General features: G+C 45.6%; 1 protein-coding gene across 1 annotated transcript; it reads right to left on the reverse strand.

The window, feature by feature from the left end:
* Nucleotides 1-6,310: 6,310 nt before the first annotated feature.
* bcap31 (B cell receptor associated protein 31) lies at nucleotides 6,311-26,354 on the reverse strand. Its single transcript, XM_042004626.1, has 8 exons — nucleotides 26,219-26,354; nucleotides 24,882-25,013; nucleotides 24,203-24,303; nucleotides 23,099-23,243; nucleotides 16,230-16,365; nucleotides 10,999-11,125; nucleotides 8,391-8,491; nucleotides 6,311-6,780 (listed from the first exon to the last, which is right to left on the reverse strand). Exons 2-8 carry the CDS (start codon nucleotides 24,971-24,973, stop codon nucleotides 6,754-6,756), a joined length of 729 nt encoding a protein of 242 aa, XP_041860560.1. The 5' UTR covers nucleotides 24,974-25,013; nucleotides 26,219-26,354; the 3' UTR covers nucleotides 6,311-6,753.
* Nucleotides 26,355-27,188: the final 834 nt, after the last annotated feature.

The following is a 27,188-nucleotide window of genomic DNA, read 5'->3' on the forward strand; positions in this document are numbered from 1 at the left end:
ATTATCAAGCAAGTATTTAAAGAGTTAAAATGATATGAATGAAGAAATGTTTGGTAGTTTTGAGCAGACATGAACAGTCCAGTGATACGCAGATGATACTAAGCTTTTCGTGTTTGTGAAACCAGGTAAAACCGCTGAGTCATTTGTCTCAAAGACATAAAAACCTGGATGACTATCATCATGTACAACCAAGAGTCAGATGTATAGACCCCACCATGTTCATGGGGTGTGAATCTAGGAAACAATCTGGCCAGTTGTACAGAAACTAGCGTTACCATGATCTGCTAACGTTTCAGAGCTTGTTGGTTCCAATAATAACAATAATAAAAGAGCAGCTATCAGTTGCAGCTATGAAGGCTGCTGTTCCTGAAAATAAACACGTGCACATAAATCTGCTTTAACCCGAAACCTCCGTGTCCAGCTGACTCAGAGATTTCAGGCAGGTTAATGTTCACGTCTTTTTCATTATATACGGCAGGACTATTTCTGTCAGAGCCCAGAACCAAAAACCAGCTCTGAGATCTCAGCTACATAAAATAAGATGAAAAGAGCTGAAGAACACGAACATGTAGGAGTTATTGTCCAGCAGAGGCTTTCGTGCTCGTCAGGGTTCTTCTTTCATGATATTTTACTTTTTTATTGTTCATCCTAGACTTCTGTGGCCAAATTTAAACTAAGCTGCTGCTCACTTGAGTTTATGAAAACTAAAATTTAAAGACTTAAATAATAATAATAATAATAATAAAAAAAGCTCAATAAAAAAGTTAAAACCTTAAAAATATGTAAATATTAAACTTTATGATGCTTGGGCCGTTTTCCAAATTTAGTTTTAACTTCTTTTACAAGGTTTTACAAAAATCAGGCCTCGTTCCTACCAACACATTTTTTAGTGCCGACATGTTAAAACGAGTGTTTTTGTTCTTTTCTGCTCAGAAAAATAATAAATTTACAGTCATGTTTGTACTTTTTTTAGTTTTGTAAAATAACTTTAAAAAGGTTTTTGGTAAGTTAACGGAGCATTTTGGTATTTTAAATAAACAGCAGATCGTGTCCTAACATTATAATCTCCCACAGGGAAAATAGGTTTAATTTATTCAAGAACAAGTCAGTGAAGGTCGCTGGCCGTCCTACAACCAGTTCAGCAGATATTCTGTTTATCTTTCCTTTTCTGCTGAGCTCTCTGTCTCGTAACCTTTTACATTTTCAGATGCAGCTGGTCCCAGTCAGACATTCACCAGTCAGACATTCACCAGTCAGACATTCACCAGTCAGACATTCACCAGTCTGACATTCACCAGTCAGACATTCACCAGTCAGACATTCACCAGTCAGACCTTCACCAGTCAGACATTCACCAGTCTGACCTTCACCAGTCTGACATTCACCAGTCAGACATTCACCAGTCAGACATTCACCAGTCAGACATTCACCAGTCAGACCTTCACCAGTCAGACATTCACCAGTCAGACCTTCACCAGTCAGACATTCACCAGTCAGACATTCACCAGTCAGACCTTCACCAGTCAGACATTCACCAGTCAGACCTTCACCAGTCAGACCTTCACCAGTCAGACATTCACCAGTCTGACATTCACCAGTCAGACCTTCACCAGTCTGACCTTCACCAGTCAGACATTCACCAGTCAGACATTCACCAGTCTGACCTTCACCAGTCAGACATTCACCAGTCAGACATTCACCAGTCAGACTTTCACCAGTCAGACATTCACCAGTCTGACATTCACCAGTCTGACATTCACCAGTCAGACCTTCACCAGTCTGACCTTCACCAGTCAGACATTCACCAGTCAGACATTCACCAGTCAGACATTCACCAGTCAGACTTTCACCAGTCAGACATTCACCAGTCAGACTTTCACCAGTCAGACTTTCACCAGTCAGACTTTCACCAGTCAGACCTTCACCAGTCAGACATTCACCAGTCAGACTTTCACCAGTCAGACATTCACCAGTCAGACATTCACCAGTCAGACATTCACCAGTCAGACTTTCACCAGTCAGACATTCACCAGTCAGACTTTCACCAGTCAGACATTCACCAGTCAGACATTCACCAGTCAGACTTTCACCAGTCAGACCTTCACCAGTCAGACATTTACCAGTCAGACTTTCACCAGTCAGACATTCACCAGTCAGACTTTCACCAGTCAGACCTTCACCAGTCAGACATTTACCAGTCAGACATTCACCAGTCAGACTTTCACCAGTCAGACCTTCACCAGTCAGACATTCACCAGTCAGACATTCACCAGTCAGACATTTACCAGTCAGACTTTCACCAGTCAGACCTTCACCAGTCAGACATTCACCAGTCAGACTTTCACCAGTCAGACCTTCACCAGTCAGACATTCACCAGTCAGACATTCACCAGTCAGACTTTCACCAGTCAGACATTCACCAGTCAGACATTCACCAGTCAGACTTTCACCAGTCAGACTTTCACCAGTCAGACTTTCACCAGTCTAAGAAGACGATGAACATGGTGGTGAGTCTGATGGGGGTTTTAACATAAAAAAATAAAAAAAAACGTCTTGAGGAAAAATGTACAAAATCTGCAGTAAAATCCTCCATCAATTAAAAGAATTATTAAAAAAGAAAAAAATCAAAGTTCCCACCATCTACAGCAGGGATCACCAAATCTGGTCCTTGAGGGCCGGTGTCCTGCAGGTTTTGGATCTTTCCCACTGCGACACCTGATCATTTAAAATGAGGGAACGTGGAAAACTGTGTCGTGGTCAGATGCATTAAATTTGTAATTCTTTCTGGAAACCTAAAGAGAGGGGCTCCCCGTGCTTGTCATCAGTGGAGTCATTTAATTCTGCTTCATCTATATTTTACACAGAGACGCCCTGAGGCCTTCCTCAGGGGCCCGCAGTGGTTCCCCTCAGTCGCAAGCTTAGGGACCGAGGTCCACCAGACCCAAGCCCATCTCTGGAACAACTATTTTCTGAATGTGCTAGTTGTGAAAACTGATGAACCTGAAGTCCTCGACCTCTCAGACAGAAACAGGAGCTGTCCAGGAACACCCTGAACTTCCAGGAAGCTGCAGGCTGAAATGCCGGAAGCGGAATAAAAGTTTCCAGCACAAATATGTTGGCAGGTTTTGATGCGAGGCGCTGGGCTCGGCTGTGAAAGCTGAGCTGGTGAGATGCTGTGGAGGCTCAGCAGTGCGGCTCAAACCGGTTTCTGATGCCAGGCTGCCGTTCAGACCAGCAGCTGCTGTAATCAGACAAAGAGGAGGAGGTGAAGACGGACTCTATGTTTAGCCACGAGAAAGAAGAGACAGAAAACAGATCTTCATATTTAACAAGTCCTGATTTGATGACTTTAACCTGATACATCTGAAAAAAGTAGAAAACAATCTTTGCATCTTTATTCAGGCTGTAGACAGAAAAATAAAAGCAAAGCTTACGATATACATGCACTTCTTTTCATGTCAGACTTTTCATTTCTTAGTGTATCTTGTCGTTTTTTTCAGGTGTTTTTAGTTTTGTAACATCTTCTTGTGTATTTGAATCTTTTAATTAATAAAACTGAAACGTCCTTTAAAGATTTGTTTTTTTTATGTAACTGGACAAATTCCTGTTTCTGTTATGGAACAGACAACAGATGGATGGATGGATGGATGGATGAATGGATGGATGATGGATGGATGGATGAATGGATGGATGGATGGATGATGGATGGATGGATGAATGGATGGATGATGGATGGATGGATGAATGGATGGATGATGGATGATGGATGGATGGATGGATGAATGGATGGATGGATGGATGGATGATGGATGAATGGATGGATGGATGATGGATGGATGATGGATGATGGATGAATGGATGGATGGATGAATGGATGGATGGATGATGGATGATGGATGGATGATGGATGAATGGATGGATGGATGATGGATGGATGATGGATGGATGATGGATGATGGATGAATGGATGGATGGATGAATGGATGGATGGATGATGGATGGATGATGGATGATGGATGATGGATGAATGGATGGATGGATGAATGGATGGATGGATGGATGGATGATGGATGGATGGATGATGGATGGATGATGGATGATGGATGATGGATGATGGATGATGGATGAATGGATGGATGGATGAATGGATGGATGGATGATGGATGATGGATGGATGGATGATGGATGGATGATGGATGTTTTATATTAAATATTGTGTTTATAGAAAATTGATAAACACAATGAAACATTTGAAAATGAAAACTAACATTTTACAGTTTTTAGGAGAACAAATTGCAGGTTTTTTCTCTGCCAGCTTCTCGTTGGCCCTGACAAATAAAAACAAGGTGGGTTTAGTTTAATTAGAACTGCTCTGTCATACTTCTAGATTCACATTATCCTCATATGAGCACATTCAGTTTGAGCCATGCTGAAATACAGCGGCTCAACAGAAGGAATGATTACAACGTAGACCACAACAATCCCAGTATCATGTCTTAGCCTGGAAGTGGTCACAGGTTTTTATTTGATGCTCCGAACATCCATTTACACTTTTTCTTATTTCAGAACTGAAATTCTCCAAACTACCTGTTCAATCCTAACCCAGTTTTGCACATGAAAACCTTTTCACGCGGTCTCTGTTGAATATTCTCACCCCTCAACATTTATGCAATACTTCACCAGGTAAGTCTTTACATGCAGCATGACTGAACAAGCTGTAATATGTCCAACATATTTGCATCCATTCCTGTTAGACTTCATCTAATCTACGTCTGATCTGAAACGGTAATTTGCTTCCACGCTGGGGGGAGGTTTGTACCTGGGGGGGCGTGGCCTTTCTGTGTAGAGTCTGCATGTTCTCCCCGTGTATGCGTGGGTTCTCTGGCTTCCTCCCACCATCCAAAGACATGATGTTGGGTTAATGGATGACTCTAAATTCTCCCTAGGAGTGTGTGTGTGTGTGTGTGTGTGTGTGTGAATGGTTGTTTGTCCCCTATGTGCTGGCCCTGTGGGCTGGTGACCTATCCAGGTGTACCTGTCTCTCACCTGTAAATGCTGGGATAGGCTCCAACTTACCTGCGACAAGGAATTGGACGAGGTCAACAGTCCAGATCAGTGAGAACAATCAGGGTCTTTGGGGAGCTCAGGTTTGGACTGTAGATGAAGCTGGAGGACATACCACGCTGCCACACTGCCAAGCGCCTGCAGGGCAACACGTCTTCGCTGACGCCGATATCCTCAGGTGGTTCTGGGCCCTTGTCTAGCTTTTTAGGCAAGACAATGTGCAGGAAAATTCAAAGTGCTTTACATAAAAGCATTACAGATATTAAGAAACAGTAACAGGAAGCAACACATAGCAAGAATCAGAATAAAAGAATAAGTTACAATAAAATGAGCAGATTTCCTGCATTAGAAAAGAAATTTTCTCACCTGGATTTAAAATGCAGAACAGCTAAATGCTGCTTCTCCATATTTATTCTGGACCATGATCTGGATTCTAGTCTGGATTCTGGTCTGGACCCTGGTCTGGATTCTAGTCTGGATTCTGGTCTGGATTCAAGTCTGGACCTTGGTCTGGATCCTGGTCTAGACCCTGGTCTGGATTCTAGTCTGGATCCTGGTCTGGATTCTGGTCTGGACCCTGGTCTGGATTCTAGTCTGGATTCTGGTCTGGATTCAAGTCTGGACCTTGGTCTGGATTCTGGTCTGGACTAGCTGACCTAAGTCTTTGGATCTAGGAGCTCCTCCAGGTTTATGTTCTCTGAACGTATCAGATGGATTGGAAGATCAACTTTTACCAAGTTGAGTTTTAAACTGGACGATTTCAGATTTCAGATTTCAGACTGGCCCGCCAGATTAAATCGGTGGTAAAGTCCAGCTTTTGGGCAAAATCAGTTTTAACTGCTCTGCTCACTTCCGGGTTGGATTACTGTAACGCTCTTCATCAGCCAGTCATCTCCCACGCGTCTTCAACTCGTCCAAAATGCCGCTGCTCGTCTTCCGGTTGGAGTGTTACCACATTACGTCTATTTTATCACCGCTTCACTGGCTGCCTGCATTTAGAGTTCATTTTAAGATTCTTTTGTTTGCTTTTAAATCTCTCTCTCTCTCTCTCTATATATATATATATATCTATATATCTATATATCTATATATATCTATATATATACACACATACACACACACATATATACATATATATACACACACACTTTTTATTTATCCTTTAAAGATCAACATCTTTCTGTGTGAACGATCTTTAAAAAGCACACCGACTGAAACGTCTCGAGACAAAAGGAAAACAACGTGATGCTGATCAAGCGTTTTTATTACAGCTCATCAGAAACGAGTCCCGGTTCCTCCGGAGCTCATTTCTGACGTCTTCAACATGTCAAACAAGTTCAGGCCACGTTTTAACTGAGATATACATCCAGAAATAGACAGCTTAAAACATTCATTTCACAACAGTCTCCATGGAAACCACAGATGTGGACTGGAATGTAGCTCATCTCTTCCTGCAGAAAAAACCGTTTTGTTCTTCCAAGAACAGAAAAGTAGGAATGATCAGCTCAAACTTTACAGAAACAAAACCAGAAATAAATCAGAGAAAAACACAAAGATCCGTCATCCAATCACAGCCCAGAGATGTCAGCTGACTCATGACATCAAAGAGCGAGGCAATGGGGACGACGCAGAAGATGCTGTTGAGGACGATGATGATGATGAAGAAACGAGCAGGAAACATCTTCATCCTCAGTCTGATTTCTTGTCGCTGCTCGCCTGCAGACAAGAAGGAGGGATTAAAAACAGGTCTTCTCCAAGTTCCAGAAACCCTGAGAGGAAAAGGGCCACCAGCGGGTTCCACAGGAACGTTCATCCACCCACCCACCAACCAGAACGTTCATCCACCCACCCACCAACCAGAACGTTCATCCACCCACCCACCAACCAAAACGTTCATCCACCCACCCACCAAAACATTCATCCACCCACCCACCAACCAGAACGTTCATCCACCCACCCACCAAAACATTCATCCACCCACCCACCAAAACATTCATCCACCCACCCACCAACCAGAACGTTCATCCACCCACCCACCCACCAAAACGTTCATCCACCCACCCACCAAAACGTTCATCCACCCACCCACCAACCAGAACGTTCATCCACCCACCCACCAAAACGTTCATCCACCCACCCACCAAAACATTCATCCACCCACCCACCAACCAGAACGTTCATCCACCCACCCACCAAAACATTCATCCACCCACCCACCAAAACATTCATCCACCCACCCACCAAAACATTCATCCACCCACCCACCAAAACATTCATCCACCCACCCACCAACCAGAACGTTCATCCACCCACCCACCCACCAAAACGTTCATCCACCCACCCACCAACCAGAACGTTCATCCACCCACCCACCAACCAGAACGTTCATCCACCCACCCACCAACCAGAACGTTCATCCACCCACCCACCAAAACATTCATCCACCCACCCACCAAAACATTCATCCACCCACCCACCAAAACATTCATCCACCCACCCACCAAAACATTCATCCACCCACCCACCAACCAGAACGTTCATCCACCCACCAACCAGAACGTTCATCCACCCACCCACCAAAACATTCATCCACCCACCCACCAACCAGAACGTTCATCCACCCACCCACCAACCAAAACGTTGATCCACCCACCCACCAAAACGTTGATCCACCCACCCACCAAAACGTTCATCCACCCACCCACCAAAACATTCATCCACCCACCCACTAACCAGAACGTTGATCCACCCACCCACCAACCAGAATGTTAATCCACCCACCAACCAGAACGTTGATCCACCCACCCACCAACCAGAACGTTGATCCACCCACCCACCAAAACGTTGATCCACCCACCCACCAAAACGTTGATCCACCCACCCACCAAAACGTTGATCCACCCACCCACCAACCAGAACGTTGATCCACCCACCCACCAACCAGAACGTTGATCCACCCACCCACCAACCAGAACGTTGATCCACCCACCCACCAACCAGAATGTTCACCCACCCACCAACCAGAACGTTGATCCACCCACCCACCAACCAGAACGTTGATCCACCTACCCACCAACCAGAACGTTGATCCACCTACCCACCAACCAGAACGTTCATCCACCTACCCACCAACCAGAACGTTCATCCACCTACCCACCAACCAGAACGTTCATCCACCCACCAACCAGAATGTTCTGTCATTCTGCGTTTTAGTAGTGTGTAAATAAAGTTTTTATTCTTTATTTGAACCTGAACTGGATCTGAACCACGAAACTGACCTGCATCCACATCGCGGACAGGTGTGTGCACGTATGTGTGAGCGTTACCAACAGCTTGCTGTGCTCCTCCAGCAGTCTGTCGTACTCCACCGTCAGGTTCTCCGCCTGTTTCTTCATCGCAGAAACGTCGCTGTCAGACTTCTGCAGAGCTGCAAAACATCATCATCGTCATCATCATCATCGTCACCATCATCGTCGTCATCATCATCGTCACCATCATCATCATTGTCACCATCATCATCATTGTCACAATCATCATCGTCATCATCATCAGCTCAGTGCGGATTCCATCTGAATTCTCATCCTTCACCTTTATCCATCATTTAATTCAGCTTCTCCAGTTTACAGATACGGTCCAGTAAAAATGCACCATATAACCCAAGTTAGTCCAGTTTATTACAACTGGACTAACTTTATTACAACTGTTTTTATGTGAACCCTTGGTCTCAAACCCACCGCCCCAGGGCCACTTCAGGCCTCTTACCTGAAGTCAAAAATTAGTGTTGGTCCGATTGGAGCGTTTTTCTCAAACACCTTTTTGCCGAGTCATTGTGCACGTGCTCCAATCAAATGTAGCCATGGCGTCACATGACCACATGCACACAAACCAAAGCAGAACAAAGTCCATCCTCCATCTGGCTGACAGGGGAACCGTGAGAACCACCAGAGCAGCCGTCTGAAGGAGGACAAAGACCTCTGGACTTAGAGGATAAAATGGTTTTTAGTGGATTCTGTTCACACCATGACCAGAACCCCTGATGATAAAGATTCAACATGTAAAGCTGGAAAACTGTCAGAATCTTCATAAAATAGAAGGAAAAACAGTCAACTGCTTCACTGCAGCCAGATGTGGCTCAGCTGTGAGAGAAAGCACTGCAGGAGTCTGGAGATGAGGAGTCAGCAAGAAGATCCACATCCCGAAAAGGCTGCTGGCGTCCCGAAGAGTCGCTGGCGTCCGATGGAACGACTAGTGTCCCGAAGAGTCGCTAGCGTCCGATGGAATGACTGGCGTCCCGAAGAGTCGCTGGCGTCCAATGGAACGTCTGGTGTCCCGAAGAGTCGCTGGCGTCCAATGGAACGTCTGGTGTCCCGAAGAGTCGCTGGCATCGCTGGCGTCCGATGGAACATCTGGTGTCCCGAAGAGTCGCTGGCATCCTGAAGAGTCGCTGGCGTCCAATGGAATGACTGGCGTCCCGAAGAGTCGCTGGCGTCCGATGGAACGTCTGGCATCCCGAAGAGTCGCTGGCGTCCGATGGAATGTCTGGCGTCCCGAAGAGTCGCTGGCGTCCGATGGAATGTCTGGTGTCCCGAAGAGTCGCTGGTGTCCCGAAGAGTCGCTGGCATCCTGAAGAGTCGCTGGCGTTCAATGGAATGACTGGCGTCCCGAAGAGTCGCTGGCGTCCGATGGAACGTCTGGCATCCCGAAGAGTCGCTGGCGTCCAATGGAATGTCTGGTGTCCCAAAGAGTCGCTGGCGTCCGATGGAATGTCTTGCGTCCCGAAGAGTCGCTGGCGTCCGATGGAACATCTGGTGTCCCGAAGAGTCGCTGGCATCCTGAAGAGTCGCTGGCGTCCAATGGAATGACTGGTGTCCCAAAGAGTCGCTGGCGTCCGATGGAATGTCTTGCGTCCCGAAGAGTCGCTGGCATCGCTGGCGTCCGATGGAACATCTGGTGTCCCGAAGAGTCGCTGGCATCCTGAAGAGTCGCTGGCGTCCAATGGAATGACTGGCGTCCCGAAGAGTCGCTGGCGTCCGATGGAACGTCTGGCATCCCGAAGAGTCGCTGGCGTCCGATGGAATGTCTGGCGTTCCGAAGGGTCACTGGCGTCCGATGGAATGTGTGGTGTCCCAAAGAGTCGCTGGCATCCCGAAGAGTCGCTGGTGTCCGATGGAACGGCTGGCGTCCCGAAGAGTCGCTGGCGACCGATGGAATGTCTGGCGTCCCGAAGAGTCGCTGGCGTCCCGAAGAGCCGCTGGCGTCCCAAAGAGCCGCTGGCGTCCTGAAGAGTCGTTGGCGTCCAATGGAATGTCTGGTGTCCCAAAGAGTCGCTGGCGTCCGATGGAACGACTGGCGTCCCGAAGAGTCGCTGGCGTCCAATGGAACGACTGGCGTCCCGAAGAGTCGCTGGCGTCCGATAGAACGACTGGCGTCCCGAAGAGTCGCTGGCGTCCAATGGAATGTCTGGTGTCCCGAAGAGTCGCTGGCGACCGATGGAATGTCTGGCGTCCCGAAGAGCCGCTGGCGTCCCGAAGAGTCGCTGGTGTCCCGAAGATTCGCTTGCGTCCGATGGAAAGTCTGGTGTCCCGAAGAGTCGCTGGAGTCCGATGGAAAGTCTTGTGTCCCGAAGAGTCGCTGCCGTCCGAAGGAACGTCTGGTGTCCTGAAGAGCTGCTGGCGTCCCGAAGAGCCGCTGGCATTCTTAACAACCACTCGTGTTCTAAAGAACCGTTTTGAATAAAGATTGGATCAGTTGTACTTCTGTCAAGACCAGAACCAGGAAAGAAAACCTCCATCAGGACCAGAACCAGGAAAGAAAAACTCCATCAGGACCGGAAGCAGGAAGGAAATGGTCAACCAGAATCAGGAAGGAGAAACTTTCTGGACCAACTATGATCCATCCTCATCCTCCTCTTCCTCCTTTATTTGTTCTCCTCACCTTTCTTGGTGGTCTCCAGCTCTTGCTTCAGGGTCTTCACCTCCTCTTTCAGGGTCTTGTTCTCCTCCTGGACTCCTCCTCCTTTCTTTCCCTCCTCCGGAACTTCGACTCCAGCATTGCGCAGTTTCTGTGGAAACATAAAAACCGGATCAATCCAGCTGTAAAGTCTGAAGACACCAAACCAACATGGGAAACGATACTGATCCAGTCCATCACACAGCCCACACACACACACATCAGGAGACATGAAGTCAATGATGGCCGGGAATCGATCCACCGACTGGCCAGATTATAATTAATATAGAATTATACCATTTAAATATTTATAATAACTTGAGATGACTTTGTTGTAGATTGTTTAAAAAAAGTTGAATGAATCTACATAAAAGACTGTAACTAAACCTGCTGTTCTGGAAGCACCGATTGGTCGGTTTTGGACATGATGATGATGATCTAAGAGGTTTCGGCTGCAGTAGAAGAAGAAATAGGCCGTCAACTTCCTGGCTTTTTATCTCACTATCTGTCTAACACATGTCTGACTCCGCCCGCTCAGAGACCAACAGGTGCACATACCAAACACCATCATGCCCTCACAGCTGTGTCACTACTTCACACAACCCTGCTCTCTGATTGGCTGACACACTGCAGATATGTTTCAGCTCAGATCTTTTCTCACACATTTCCTGTGTTCGTTCACGAACATGCTCGGCGATTACTCCCAGAGATCTGATTTTCATGTAAACAGGCTCAGTGAAAACGTGGTGAAGATCTGGTCCTGGATGGAAAACACCTGTCGTTCCCAGTGAAACCATCAGACTGGATCCAGTCATGCTCCATAGTCTCGTTTCCAGGAACTTCTCTTATCTACCCTGGATCACATTTCCCCAACATTACCCAGGAAAAGGCACCTTGTAGAGGGGTCAGACTTTATATTCCCTGGAATTCCTGGCGAGCTGAAGAGCTCTGATTGGTGGATCACAGCTGCAGCGTTCTGGACTTCCGGGTTCAGGCCGGCATGCAGCTATAACATGTTTATAGCAGCAGGGCCCCGCCTCAGTGAACATCAGCTGATGTGTAAGTCAGCTTGGGCGGTGTCGGCCTGTCACTGATGAGTCGGACTGACGAGTCGCCACCGCCTCAGTGAACATCAGCTGATGTGTACTCGTCACACCATCCAATCACGCCTCTGATGAGGGCGGAAACTTCCCGTCCAAACATCTCAGCTTAACATAAAAGTGTCTGATAACATAAGAACTCAGTCAGCTGTAGAACTTCATAGACACCATGAACTTATTGAATTATAAACATGCTTGTTCTGCTTCTGCAGACTGAACTCTGGAGGTCTGAGACGAGGTCCAGGATCTTCTGAATGGACTCATTGGGATGCGACTTTGGACACGACCGTCTGGAAGAATAAAAATGTCCGTACCAACGAGCAGGAGGGTTAGATGATCATTTTTTCTGGAACTTTGCGGTGGAGATAAAAACCCTGCAGATTCCCTGGGCATGTGGGTGAGAAAGCAGCTGATGGAACTGTTGCTGGAACCGGACCACCGTCCCTGGATATCAGGCTCCATGTGACGTAATCCAACATGCAGACATGTCCCGGTCCGAACCCTGTTCACAACCCCGTCACACACCTGATCGCACCGTGGCAGTGGTTATGTCACACAGACTTCCTGTCCATCCAGAGCATGCTTGTGCAGCCCCACGTGCACGGCCAGTGTACAAGGCTCCTCGGTGGACCAGATGTGGCCATAGACTGTATATAAAAGATGGGCGGAGCCTCCGTGACGTCACACGTAGGTTTCTGAAAAGCAAGTGAAGCTCACTGGGTGTTCCCACCATCACCATCTTGGCAGCGTCACACGTGTCGGTAGTCCCGGAAAATCCAAAAACGGGATGAGGCGGAGCTGAGAGGGGGCTGTGAAGGTGGGGGTGGATGATTGACAACCATCAGACTCTGAGCTGCCTGTAGCTAAGAGCTAACGGAGCTAACCCCGGAGCAACGGTAGCTAACCAGCTAACAAAGGTAGGCAGGCTAAAGCTAAGGCGTGCTGTTAGCCGGCTAAAAACTGCGGTTGTGTTACACTCTCCCTTCTTTCCGTGGATATTGGATACCTGTCAATCAAAAAGACACGCCCCTAATTATGCCGAATTTCAAGATTAAATAACATCCAAACTGATGTGTTAGAAAAAAAATTCTCCCCCCTCACAGTTGTCATGAAGGTAAACTTGACCTTTTAATCCTAAAATGGATTTTTGTACCAGGCTTTAAACATGTTTATTTCTGCTGTGAAGTTGTTTTTTTTAACATGGGAGTCTATGGAGATTTGCTCTGCTTTGGAGCCCCTAGTGGACGAGGGGGGAACTGCAAGTTTTTGCACTTCCGCATATGCTTCACATTTCACAGGCGGAGGTTGCTGCTTGGAACATCTGTCCACAGCTGGTCTCATCCACACGCCGTCTTTGTGATGTTGATGTGATGTAACTGGATAACGTTCACCTTTCAGATGGGCTAAGGGACTATTTAATGTCTCTAATAACTTTACATCTGAGCAGACAAGAATTACATGTGGAGTTCCCCAAGGTTCCATCCTGGGGCCTCTTCTGTTTAACATCTACATGCTCCCACTGGTACAGATTATAAAGAACAACAGCATTACATTGGTAAAAGCATTGAGGAGATTAATGACTGGATGTGTCTGAACTTTCTTCAGTTAAACAAAAACTAAACTGAGGTGATGGCTTTTGGAGCCAAAGAGAAACACACTTTGAGAACCACATGAAGGGAACCACAAAGTCAGCCTACTATCAGCTTAAGAACATATCAAGGGTAAAAGATGTGATGTGTCAGCAGGACCTGGAAAAACTAGTCCAGCTTCCATCTTTAGTCGGCTTGATTATTGTAACAGTGTTTTTACAGGTTCTACCTAAAACATCATGTAGAGTCCAGATCTGGATCTGGTTCTCTTAAGCTAGAATATTGTCTTTCCCCACATGGAACTTTATTTCTTGCATTTTATCTATTTTATTTTAGCATCTTCCTTCTATTGTTATTTAATTTTATCTCTTTTAATCTTTGTTTTTTTAATGAGCTTGTTTTGCTTTCTGCAGCCTGCTGTGATGCTTTATGTGAAGCACTTTGAATGGTCTTGTACATGAAATGTGCTTTACAAATAAATTTGCCTTATCTGCAACCAGCCCTGCTACCTTCCAGTAACTAACCCTTAAAACGGGATCTATATTCTCAATAAAATGATGTCAAGAAACGCAGGACCGGACTGGAAAGCTGACTCAGCCAGACCAGAATTAGATTCTGGAAGGATCAGCCTGAGGATGTCTGATTTGTCTCTATTAGAAATATTTCCTCAGAGAGCCTTTTGCTTTCATTTCCTGTTTTATCTCCGTCGTACATGATCGTTTGTTTCAGAATGATTTTTTAAGAGTTAACGAAATCCAGCGTTAGCTAAAACACGTTGCTAGCGTCATCACAGCAGACGTCGCTGTTTTTCTCCGTATGCGAAAACATCAAGACAGCATCAAGTTTTATTTATCGCCGGTCCTATCGCCATGGCAACTCTCAGCAGTGTTACTGCCTGTTTTCCTGCAGAGTTTTTAATTCAGGCGTTTCTTTCCAGCACCGACAGGTTTCGTTGATAGGATGGAGTTCCTGGGAAATATTGGCGTGAAGCCTCCAGCTAAATAAATGATTAATGATGAGGAGGACGCAGCATTTTCAGGTGTCAGCACGCCATCCCTGCCTAAGTCTTCCAGCTTGATTTAATACCAGAGATGATTAAAAGACGAGAGCAAGTCTGAACTGGAGTAACTGGTCACATATCAGAAGCTCCACCTGAACCAGATCAATCATCCACAGGAAGACCTGGAACAGTGATGGCCGGAAATCAGTGGTTAATGATGTCATCATAGATTCATTCATGATGCAAAGCAGGAATTTTGCTGCTCGGCCCATTGGCCATGGCTCAACCAATCACCTTCATGTTTGATAATTTTGCTTTTATTTTGTAAAACTTCTCCAGAAGAACCCAAAGATTTAAACCCAGAAATGAGTTCAGCATAAATCTCCAAGAGGAAAAACGGACAGAAAATAAATGAAACAGAAGAAGGCAAGAAAGAGTAGGAGGAAGAGGACGAAGAGGAACAGGATGAAGGGAAAAAAAGAGGGCAAAGAAGAAGAAAGGGACAAAAAAGAGAGGAGGAAGACAAAGACATGATGAGACACAGATAGAGAGAGACCAAAAAAAAAAAAAAGAAGAGGATGATGAAGAACAGAAGACGAAGAAAAAGACCATGAAGTAGAAAAAAAGATAAAGACTAAAGAGGATGACGAGAAGCAGGAAGAGAACTAAGAAGAAAAAGATACCACAGGGAATGAGAGAAGAAAGAAAAGAAGAAGCTACAACGTAGGCTTCATAACGTATGTACGAATGTCTGCACCCCCACCGCTGTCGGGGGATACGAAATCCGTCACAAACATCGAGCATGTGGACGACAGCGGTGCGTCTCCTTGGAGACGAGGAGGAAGACTCCAGAGAGGAGGTGCAGCAGAAACAGCCTGATCCTGAATGAACTGGTGGAGAGACACCACCCCATCCCCGGGTCCTCACCGTGGACCAGTTCCCCCCCATCCCCGGGTCCGGCCCGTGGACCACTTCCCCCCCACGCCCGGGCCCCGGCCCATGGACCAGTTCGCTTTCACCGTGGACCAGTCCCCCCCCCCCAAGCCCGGGTCCGGCCCATGGACCAGTTTCCCCCCACCCCCAGGCCCTCACCGTGGACCAGTTTGCTCTCACCGTGGACCATTTCCCCCCCAAGCCCAGGTCCGGCCCGTGGACCGTTCCCCCCCACCCCTGGATCCTGCCAGCCTGCCAGCTTCAGGAAGAGTTTCTTTCCCACCGCCTTCCATCTGAAAGTTTGTGCAGCTTCTATTTATTTTCTTGTTTTACATTTATTTATTCATTCGACCGCACCAGTCTTTTATCTTTTATCTGTTATGTGTGTTTTTATTGTTCTGGCTGCTTCATCGTGTCGTTCTGCATCTCTGATGTTATAAAAGGCATCTGATGATTTAAACCAACATCCAGTTTCTGGAGTCTGAACATTTCTACTAAAACGTTTCCAGAACCACTAGAAACAGAACCACTCTCTGGTTCTGGATCAGTTCTCCGCATGATGGGAACGTTGTGGGTGCTCGTGTCACGTCTCACCTCCTGCAGCAGCTCGTTGTCCTCCATGTATTTCTTGGCGGCGGTGCTGGCGCCCTCCGCCTGCTTCTTGAAGGCCTCGTTAGAGGCCATGAGCGAGGCCTGCTGAGAGAGCAGCGTTGCTAGGCGACGCAGGAGCCTGTAACACAACCACACACATGCATGCACGTCATTAGGAGCACAATCAGACAGGAAGTGTTTCTACTTCCATTCTCATCAATCCAAGAACTCGTTAATTCGTTGTCATGGTGATTTTACAACCTGAAAGTCTGTTTTACCACTAAAACCGTAGTTTGGGTCCTTCGGGTTTTATATAGAAGCTGAAGCCTTTAATCCCAGTATGAACCAGTTTGTAGCAGCTTTTAATCCCAGTATGAACCAGTCTGTAACAGCTTTTAATCCCAGTATGAACCAGTCTGTAGCAGCTTTTAATCCCAGTATAAACCAGTCTGTAGCAGCTTTTAATCCCAGTATAAACCAGTCTGTAGCAGCTTTTAATCCCAGTATGAACCAGTCTGTAGCAGCTTTTAATCCCAGTATAAACCAGTCTGTAGCAGCTTTAATTCCCAGTATGAACCAGTCTGTAGCAGCTTTTAATCCCAGTATAAACCAGTCTGTAGCAGCTTTAATTCCCAGTATGAACCAGTCTGTAGCAGCTTTTAATCCCAGTATAAACCAGTCTGTAGCAGCTTTTAATCCCAGTATAAACCAGTCTGTAGCAGCTTTTAATCCCAGTATAAACCAGTCTGTAGCAGCTTTTAATCCCAGTATGAACCAGTCTGTAGCAGCTTTTAATCCCAGTATAAACCAGTCTGTAGCAGCTTTAATTCCCAGTATGAACCAGTCTGTAGCAGCTTTTAATCCCAGTATAAACCAGTCTGTAGCAGCTTTTAATCCCAGTATAAACCAGTCTGTAGCAGCTTTTAATCCCAGTATGAACCAGTCTGTAGCAGCTTTTAATCCCAGTATGAATCAGTCTGTAGCAGCTTTGAATCCCAGTATGAACCAGTCTGTAACAGCTTTTAATCCCAGTATGAACCAGTCTGTAGCAGCTTTTAATCCCAGTATGAACCAGTCTGTAGCAGCTTTTAATCCCAGTATGAACCAGTCTGTAGCAGCTTTTAATCCCAGTATAAACCAGTCTGTAGCAGCTTTAATTCCCAGTATGAACCAGTCTGTAGCAGCTTTAATTCCCAGTATGAACCAGTCTGTAGCAGCTTTTAATCCCAGTATAAACCAGTCTGTAGCAGCTTTAATTCCCAGTATGAACCAGTCTGTAGCAGCTTTTAATCCCAGTATAAACCAGTCTGTAGCAGCTTTTAATCCCAGTATAAACCAGTCTGTAGCAGCTTTTAATCCCAGTATGAACCAGTCTGTAGCAGCTTTTAATCCCAGTATAAACCAGTCTGTAGCAGCTTTAATTCCCAGTATGAACCAGTCTGTAGCAGCTTTTAATCCCAGTATAAACCAGTCTGTAGCAGCTTTTAATCCCAGTATAAACCAGTCTGTAGCAGCTTTTAATCCCAGTATGAACCAGTCTGTAGCAGCTTTTAATCCCAGTATGAATCAGTCTGTAGCAGCTTTGAATCCCAGTATAAACCAGTCTGTAACAGCTTTTAATCCCAGTATGAACCAGTCTGTAGCAGCTTTTAATCCCAGTATGAACCAGTCTGTAGCAGCTTTTAATCCCAGTATGAACCAGTCTGTAACAGCTTTTAATCCCAGTATGAACCAGTCTGTAGCAGCTTTTAATCCCAGTATAAACCAGTCTGTAGCAGCTTTTAATCCCAGTATAAACCAGTCTGTAGCAGCTTTTAATCCCAGTATAAACCAGTCTGTAGTAGCTTTTAATCCCAGTATAAACCAATCTGTAACAGCTTTTAATCCCAGTATAAACCAGTCTGTAGCGGCTTTTAATCCCAGTATGAACCAGTCTGTAGCAGCTTTTAATCCCAGTATAAACCAGCCTGTAGCAGCTTTCAATCATAGTATGAACCAGTTTGTAGTAGCTTTGAATCCCAGTATGAACCAGTCTGTAACAGCTTTTAATCCCAGTATGAACCAGTCTGTAGCAGCTTTTAATCCCAGTATAAACCAGTCTGTAGCAGCTTTAATTCCCAGTATAAACCAGTCTGTAGCAGCTTTTAATCCCAGTATAAACCAGTCTGTAGAAGCTTTTAATCCCAGTATAAACCAGTCTGTAACAGCTTTTAATCCCAGTATAAACCAGTCTGTAACAGCAATTAATCCCAGTATAAACCAGTCTGCAGCAGCTTTTAATCCCAGTATAAACCAGTCTGTAACAGCTTTTAATCCCAGTATAAACCAGTCTGTCGTAGCTTTTGATCCCAGTATAAACCAGTCTGTAGCAGCTTTTAATCCCAGTATAAACCAGTCTGTAGCAGCAATTAATCCCAGTATAAACCAGTCTGTAGCAGCTTTTAATCCCAGTATAAACCAGTCTGTAGCAGCTTTTAATCCCAGTATAAACCAGTCTGTAACAGCTTTTAATCCCAGTATAAACCAGTCTGTAGCAGCTTTTAATCCCAGTATAAACCAGTCTGTAGCAGCTTTTAATCCCAGTATAAACCAGTCTGTAGCAGCTTTTAATCCCAGTATAAACCAGTCTGTAACAGCTTCTAATCCCAGTATAAACCAGTCTGTAGCAGCTTTTAATCCCAGTATAAACCAGTCTGTAGCAGCTTTTAATCCCAGTATAAACCAGTCTGTAGCAGCTTTTAATCCCAGTATAAACCAGTCTGTAACAGGTTTTAATCCCAGTATAAACCAGTCTGTAACAGCAATTAATCCCAGTATAAACCAGTCTGCAGCAGCTTTTAATCCCAGTATAAACCAGTCTGTAACAGCTTTTAATCCCAGTATAAACCAGTCTGTAGTAGCTTTTGATCTCAGTATAAACCAGTCTGTAACATCTTTTAATCCCAGTACAAACCAGTCTGTAGCAGCTTTTAATCCCAGTATAAACCAGTCTGTAGCAGCAATTAATCCCAGTACAAACCAGTCTGTAGCAGCTTTTAATCCCAGTATAAACCAGTGTGTAGCAGCTTTTAATCCCAGTATAAACCAGTCTGTAGCAGCTTTTAATCCCAGTATAAACCAGTCTGTAGCAGCTTTTAATCCCAGTATGAACCAGTCTGTAGCAGCTTTTAATCCCAGTATAAACCAGTCTGTAGCAGCTTTTAATCCCAGTATGAACCAGTCTGTAGCAGCGTTTAATCCCAGTATAAACCAGTCTGTAACAGCTTTTAATCCCAGTATGAACCAGTCTGTAACAGCTTTTAATCCCAGTATAAACCAGTCTGTAGCAGCTTTAATTCCCAGTATAAACCAGTCTGTAGCAGCTTTTAATCCCAGTATAAACCAGTCTGTAGCAGCTTTTAATCCCAGTATGAACCAGTCTGTAGCAGCTTTTAATCCCAGTATGAACCAGTCTGTAGCAGCTTTGAATCCCAGTATAAACCAGTCTGTAACAGCTTTTAATCCCAGTATGAACCAGTCTGTAGCAGCTTTTAATCCCAGTATGAACCAGTCTGTAGCAGCTTTTAATCCCAGTATGAACCAGTCTGTAACAGCTTTTAATCCCAGTATGAACCAGTCTGTAGCAGCTTTTAATCCCAGTATAAACCAGTCTGCAGCAGCTTTTAATCCCAGTATAAACCAGTCTGTAGCAGCTTTTAATCCCAGTATGAACCAGTCTGTAGCAGCTTTTAATCCCAGTATAAACCAGTCTGTAGCAGCTTTTAATCCCAGTATGAACCAGTCTGTAGCAGCTTTTAATCCCAGTATGAACCAGTCTGTAGCAGCTTTTAATCCCAGTATAAACCAGTCTGTAGCAGCTTTTAATCCCAGTATAAACCAGTCTGTAGCAGCTTTTAATCCCAGTATGAACCAGTCTGTAGCAGCTTTGAATCCCAGTATGAACCAGTCTGTAACAGCTTTTAATCCCAGTATGAACCAGTCTGTAACAGCTTTTAATCCCAGTATGAACCAGTCTGTAACAGCTTTTAATCCCAGTATGAACCAGTCTGTAGCAGCTTTGAATCCCAGTATGAACCAGTCTGTAACAGCTTTTAATCCCAGTATGAACCAGTCTGTAACAGCTTTTAATCCCAGTATGAACCAGTCTGTAACAGCTTTTAATCCCAGTATGAACCAGTCTGTAACAGCTTTTAATCCCAGTATGAACCAGTCTGTAACAGCTTTTAATCCCAGTATGAACCAGTCTATAGCAGCTTTTAATCCCAGTATAAACCAGTCTGTAGCAGCTTTTAATCCCAGTATAAACCAGTCTGTAGCAGCTTTTAATCCCAGTATAAACCAGTCTGTAGCAGCTTTTAATCCCAGTATAAACCAGTCTGTAGCAGCTTTTAATCCCAGTATAAACCAGTCTGTGTGCTGTAACACACCCTGAGTCACCCCTGACATTTTCCAGGTTGGGCGTTCGTGCTGCTGAAAGGCAGTGATGTAACCGTGAGTAATGGTGGTGTGGGAGACAAACTTCTGTCTTCGGCATCAGGGCCGTTGCTAGCCATGGAGCTCTACTGGGGCCCAGCTTGGTTGTGGGATGTTTACAGTGGAGGTGTATGACCGAATGGCTGCAATGGACACCCTGCAGATATCACCCTGAAATGGACGCCCCGAGGGGGACGCCCTGAGGGGGTCGCCCTGCAATGGACACCCAGGAACGGACACCAGGCGGCAGATGCCCTGCAGGACAAGCAGCCCTCTGGAGGTAAATTTACCCATCGGTGAAGTCACCACGTGGATGTTTATTCACAATCACATGAGGCTGAAGCGGTGAACATGTGCTGGTTGTAAATATCTCCCCGGTGATGCATTCAGGGACTTTCTGACACCCACACACAGACAACAGAAGCTGGCAGGTTGCATCTGCGTACGATGGACACAAACTCGTATTGGAGTGGCTTCTGCAGCTATTTTCAGAGTGTAAACGTGTCCCGGCAACAACAGCTCACACAAAAATGTCCAAATATAGACTGGCCAGTTTGTGACCTGCGTTCTGCCCAATGCGAGCGCCTCGACACGTCTGCAGATTCTCCGACTTCCTCTGCTGCTGCTCACAAAGAGAAACTGAGCTGAGAGCAGCTGTTCCAGCCAACAGATCCGAGGCCACGATGTCATAAAACACCAGATCAACAGTCTAATTAAGTCAAGTATTTAATAAAAGAATCCGTTTCGGTCTAACTCTGGATTTATTTTTCTTCTAGTATAAAGAGAAAAACGTGATAGGAACTATTTTCAGTGGCGGATTAATCCACATGTATGGCTGTGATGTGATTTGTGTACATGGAAATTAATTCAAATAAACAGTTTGGCTGCTTCTGAATCAATAATTAAGTCGGGCATGACGGGCTGATTTATCGTTTGAGGAATGAGATTTTCCCATCTTAGTTCCAAATATGGCCGTTGGTTCCTTCACAGGCCTGAAATAATCGCAGCAGCTGCCAGCGCCTCAGCCTTTCCGCCAATCGTTGCTTCTTCTGGGCTCAAACATCCTGAGTCAGAGTGGGCTCGGTCTAAATGCTGGGAACTTCCTCCTGGAAGCAGCTGCTCCATCACATGCTGGTGTTCGTCAGGGCTGAACGAGGCCGATGCTGCCCCCTGCTGGACAGCTAGAACATTTTTTACATTTAGAAATTATCTCACAATCCGACTACTGAGGCTCTCCTAAAAACAAAGTCTGGATGCAGACTGGGACCAAAACGGAAATAAAAGCAGATGACCCCAGGTTTTACTAACTCACCGCCATCCTGCCAACCAAAATGAGGTGCAGTATTCTACGTTTAGAGCCATTAACCAACATTTATATAAACACACACATACAAACACACACACATATGTGTGTGTGTTTATATACATGTTGGTTTATATAAACTGGTCTTTTAATTATTGTTGTCTTAACTGTGTTTGGTGGTGATAGAAATGGTTTTATTGAGCTGGTAGCTGAGATTCTGGACTTTCTGTGGATACCACACATGTTTATAGTTACATCTACAGACCTGACGCTACACCCGGAAACCAGATGTTAACCCTTAACTCCCGGTAGCGGAGGCTGCAGGTGCAGAGGTGAAGCTAAACAGTCAAGCTAAGAATGAAAGTTTAGAGAATTTATATCCAGAAATGTGGATAATGAAGCAGTGAAGGTGCATGGATGGAAGTTATTGTGCGTATTGTGAATATTTCTCTCTCCTCACCATCTAGAAGCTGTGAGATTCTCATCCTGCTTTCAATTTTAACTGTTGCTGTTTAAAGAGAAAACTGCTGAAAACCTGTTTATGTGTTTAGAGCAGGGGCCTGCAGGGGTCTGCTGAGCCTCTAAAGCTCTCCTTCTCTTTATTATATATCTTTTATATATCACATAGTTTTTCGTGAGCATTGTCACTGTCTCTCTCAAGTGAAGTTGGGTGTGTGCGTCGGTTCGGATGACCGTGGTAACCAAGGTAACGGGGCTGTGGACACTAGGAAGGACTGTTGCGTCCCCGTTCTGCATCCAGAGGTGGATTTTGTGGACAGCTGTGAGAGAATCAGGAAGCCTTCTTGAAAGGAGCAGACGAAGCTTCAACCTGCAGCTACGTTTTAAGTAATGTGTCAGAGTTACGGTGTTACAGTAATTACTAGGTCCAGCACTGGTCAACACATCAGCATGAAAGCGGAGAGAAAACGGTTCTATGACGCAGCTCCAGACCGTCCACGCGTCAGCCCGCCGGGTTCATTAACACAACTCATCGCTCCTCTGAAACCGAGCTGCAGATCCACGTCTGTCCTCACATTCATGGTCGAACGTGGAACAACAGGATGAAAAACTACTGAAACACCTGAGTGGGTCTTACAGGCAGAGCAGCAGAGCAAAGCCGGCGATGTACTCGTTCCTCTGAGCTCTGAACAGCTTCATGTGGATGTGTTCGATGGCCGTCGGGTTGTTGGTGAGATCCACCTTCTCCGTCACGCTGTACTTCCTCACCTCACGAAACGCATCTGTAAACAAACACAGCAAACCTCATTATCTACCGACAGCATACTAGCCTGTTGTTTCTGAGTGAAGCTGTCCTGGGAAGGCCCGAAGCCGTCCTGGGAAGGCCCGAAGCCATCCCGGGAAGGCCCGAAGCCGTCCTGGGAAGGCCCGAAGCCATCCCGGGAAGGCCCGAAGCCGTCCTGGGAAGGCCCGAAGCCATCCCGGGAAGGCCCGAAGCCGTCCCGGGAAGGCCCGAAGCCGTCCCGGGAAGGCCCGAAGCCGTCCCGGGAAGGCCCGAAGCCGTCCCGGGAAGGAGTGAAGCTGTCCCGGGAAGGAGTGAAGCCGTCCCGGGAAGGCCCGAAGCCGTCCTGGGAAGGCCCGAAGCCATCCCGGGAAGGCCCGAAGCCGTCCTGGGAAAGCCCGAAGCCATCCCGGGAAGGAGTGAAGCTGTCCCGGGAAGGCCCGAAGCAGTCCCGGGAAGACCCGAAGCCGTCCCGGGAAGGAGTGAAGCTGTCCTGGGAAGGCCCGAAGCCGTCCCGGGAAGGCCCGAAGCCGTCCCGGGAAGGCCCGAAGCCGTCCCGGGAAGGAGTGAAGCTGTCCTGGGAAGGCCCGAAGCCGTCCCAGGACGGCGTGAGTTTACATTGTAAGTACAATGTCATCATTACAACTACAGCACGTTGTAGTAAAAACTGACTTCTGTTCTGGCTTTTCTTCATAGAAACGTTCAGTTTGTTCAGGACTCGTGGAGCTGTACGAGTCCTTAGTCCTGAACCCTGAAGCTACCACAAGTCCCAGAAACAGAAGCTGAGAAACCCGAGTCCTGCTTCTCAGACTGGAGCTCAATAAAAGAGCTCCAGCTCCATCGCTCAGGACACGAAAATAGACATGAAGACATTAAAGTTAAAAACCTCACGTGGCTCCTAAAAGCTCCCGTCAATCATTCTGACACGTGATCACGTTTAAAGACAAACTAAAGACGCACCGATAAGGAGGAAGACGAGGATGGCGATGGCCACCATGAACCAGGTGTTTCCATAGAGAGCGATGGTCTGGATGAGCCGAGACTTGAAGATCTTGTTCCACCTGAAAAACACAGAATAATCAGAGTTCAGACAGCAACAGAGACGAGGAAATAAAACATTTCAGAGAATGTAAACCATCATTTAATAAAACCATCAACTTCCTGTAGCAGAAGAAGAACCCCACCATGACGTCCTCTCTACAGTCACATGACAGCGGCGCCCCCTGCTGACTGAACAGAACCCAGCAGGGCTGGTATCTGGACCGGACCTGCTCAGAACCAAGCAGCACCATGCACCTGTTGGACTTCACCTGATTCTGATGTCCAGTGGACGACTTCCTCTCTGATCAAACAGCTGATCGTGTACAGATTTACATTTATTAATACAAAGATGCAGAAACAGCTTCAAGACCAAGCTTTAAACTTCCCTTAGAAAATAACGCCCGGTAACTGGGCGGGTGAGGGGGGGGACGGTAACTGGATGGGTGAGGGGGGACGGAACTGGATGGGTGAGGGGGGACGGTAACTGGGCGGGTGAGGGGGGGGACGGTAACTGGATGGGTGAGGGGGGACAGTAACTGTGCGGGTGAAGGGGGGGACGGTAACTGGATGGGTGAGGGTGGTGGGGGGGTGCACTGACCTCTTGGGGGAGATGAAGGGGATGCAGAGGAGAAGAACGAGGAAGACCTCGACGTAGAGGAAGGTGGCGACGGCCGTCCACTGCAGACTCATCCCGATTCCTGGACAGGAAACACGAGCAGGTGGAAAACACCTGACCAGAAGCAAACCAGGTAACATGTTAACATGTGATGATGCAGGTGTAACAGGTAACTTCACACGTGGTTTCCTCCCTTCGTCTTTGGATGGAGGCAGAACTTCGGTTTTACTCAATCATTCAAAAATATATTTAATTTTTTTAGATTTTGATTTAATTTTCTTTTTTTTAACAAAAAATGTAAAAATTATTTACATTTTCTAACATTCTATACAAAATACAACAAACATTTTTTTCTTCATGAGACGAAGCGCATCCCGAGGCTCGACCTTGAAGGTTCGAAGACCTGCTCAACGTTCGTGGACCTGGAACGGCTCGGTTTTATACGTGCAGACAATCCTGATCCAGGTTCGTGTTGCTCACTTTAAGATCATTAGAACGGGACTAACTTTGGTTCTGATCAAGACACTGGATTCATAATTATGTTGGAACATGTTTCAGTAAATAAATGCACTTTCCTGGAGATTTACTGGTATGAGCGTCTCCAACTGCTGCACAGTGCTGCAGTTTGTTTCTGACCCACAAACATTTCAGGGCAAAAGAGAATTAATTTAGCAATTTCAGATAAAACAGAGGCTGTGTGTTCTGAGTTTCTGAAGACACACTTCTGATAGTGATCTGATTCAATCAGCAACAAGCTGCTGTCTGTGAGGAATGTGTGTCAAAGGCCTGCACGTGGACCAGGGAGGCCTCGGGGTGAAGTTTATGGGGGGTGTGGCAGCTTAGAGCAGCTGTGTCATGATCCAGAGCTAAGCTAACTCCGCACACAGGAATGCCACAGTTATTAGCTAACTTCCAACACACAGACTGCTTTCAGCTCAGATGTCTGGTTTTGAGACTGAGTGAAAAACACCAGACCAGAATCTCCTAAAAACTAATGATGATCTGCTTTGGGTTCCGTGTATTTGCTGGAATGTGGCATGTCAAAAGTTCTGCTAGCATGTTAGCTACATTCACCCGTCTTTAAATGGTAAAATGTAATCAACAAATTGCTAATTATCCATAATTAGCTGGATATATGAACCAGTCTGTCTGTTCCGTAGTCTGGAGCGTCTACGGTATAAATCCTGTCAACACAAGCCTCGTTTCGCGCCAGGCGTTTGAGCTAACTAGTAGGTAGTTATTAGCATTTTAGCAGAGGCTAACATAAATAGGTTGAGACAAAGCAGAGCGCGTGTCATGAGTTAGTAATTCAAACTCACCTTTATGCTGAACAGAACCGGTACTGATGAAAGATGGATCTGTTCGCTGCGGTGGAGCTGAAAACCTGCGCCGCCTTTGGTTTCTTAGCCTGTTAGCTCAGCTCTCTGGTGTAAACACTTCCGGCATCTTAGTGCCAGCTCATCTTGAAACCTAATTGGGTGAACTGGACAAGATGGGCGGAGTCAGTGTGACGACTCATTACAGCAGACATTTTATTTATTAGTAGAAATGATGAAAAAAAACCTTCTGTTTACATCTGTTTTTTTAAGCATGTATTTATGCTTCAAAATATGTTTAGCTATTTTAGTATAACTTAAATATGTAAATAAATGATTTTCACTGCAGGATTTAGGCTAAATGCACATTGATAAAGCAGTGTTTTTTTGTTTTAGAACTGAATGTTGCACTTTATATATACATTTTATAGATCAGATCATCTCACTAGCACCTTAAAGTGTATTTATTCCATTTTTCTACTTTTAATATTTCATCTTATTGTGTTTTAGTGTACTTTGGGGTATAGTGTGTAGGCAAAATTAAAAGATTAAAATTAAGTAAAAAAAAATCCATCAATAATCCATTAATTGAACAATAATAAAAATAAAAAATGTTTAGTTCCTGGTTCTGACCAGCAGAGGGAGACAATGTCCACACAAATCATCACCTGACCTGTAGCCGTAAGAAGAGACGGGTTGGAAGTGCAGACATCCCACTCTGACTGTTTTTCTGCAAACCTATAACATGTTGTGTTTCTATTGTAAATGATGAAACACCTGCAGACAGGTTACAGGTTTATTAATCCCAGAGGGAAGGTGTTCAGAATGATGATGAAGAAGAAGAAGCTGATATGTCAACTCAAATTTTAACATCAGATGTTGATGAACAGAGAGAACAAACAGGTGCATCTTATCATTGAACATGTTCACAACGTGTTCATTCATTCAGCTGCGATCAAACAACAGAGATGCT

The sequence above is a fragment of the Melanotaenia boesemani genome, chromosome 13 (assembly GCF_017639745.1).
Source record: "Melanotaenia boesemani isolate fMelBoe1 chromosome 13, fMelBoe1.pri, whole genome shotgun sequence".
Classification (NCBI taxonomy): domain Eukaryota; kingdom Metazoa; phylum Chordata; class Actinopteri; order Atheriniformes; family Melanotaeniidae; genus Melanotaenia; species Melanotaenia boesemani.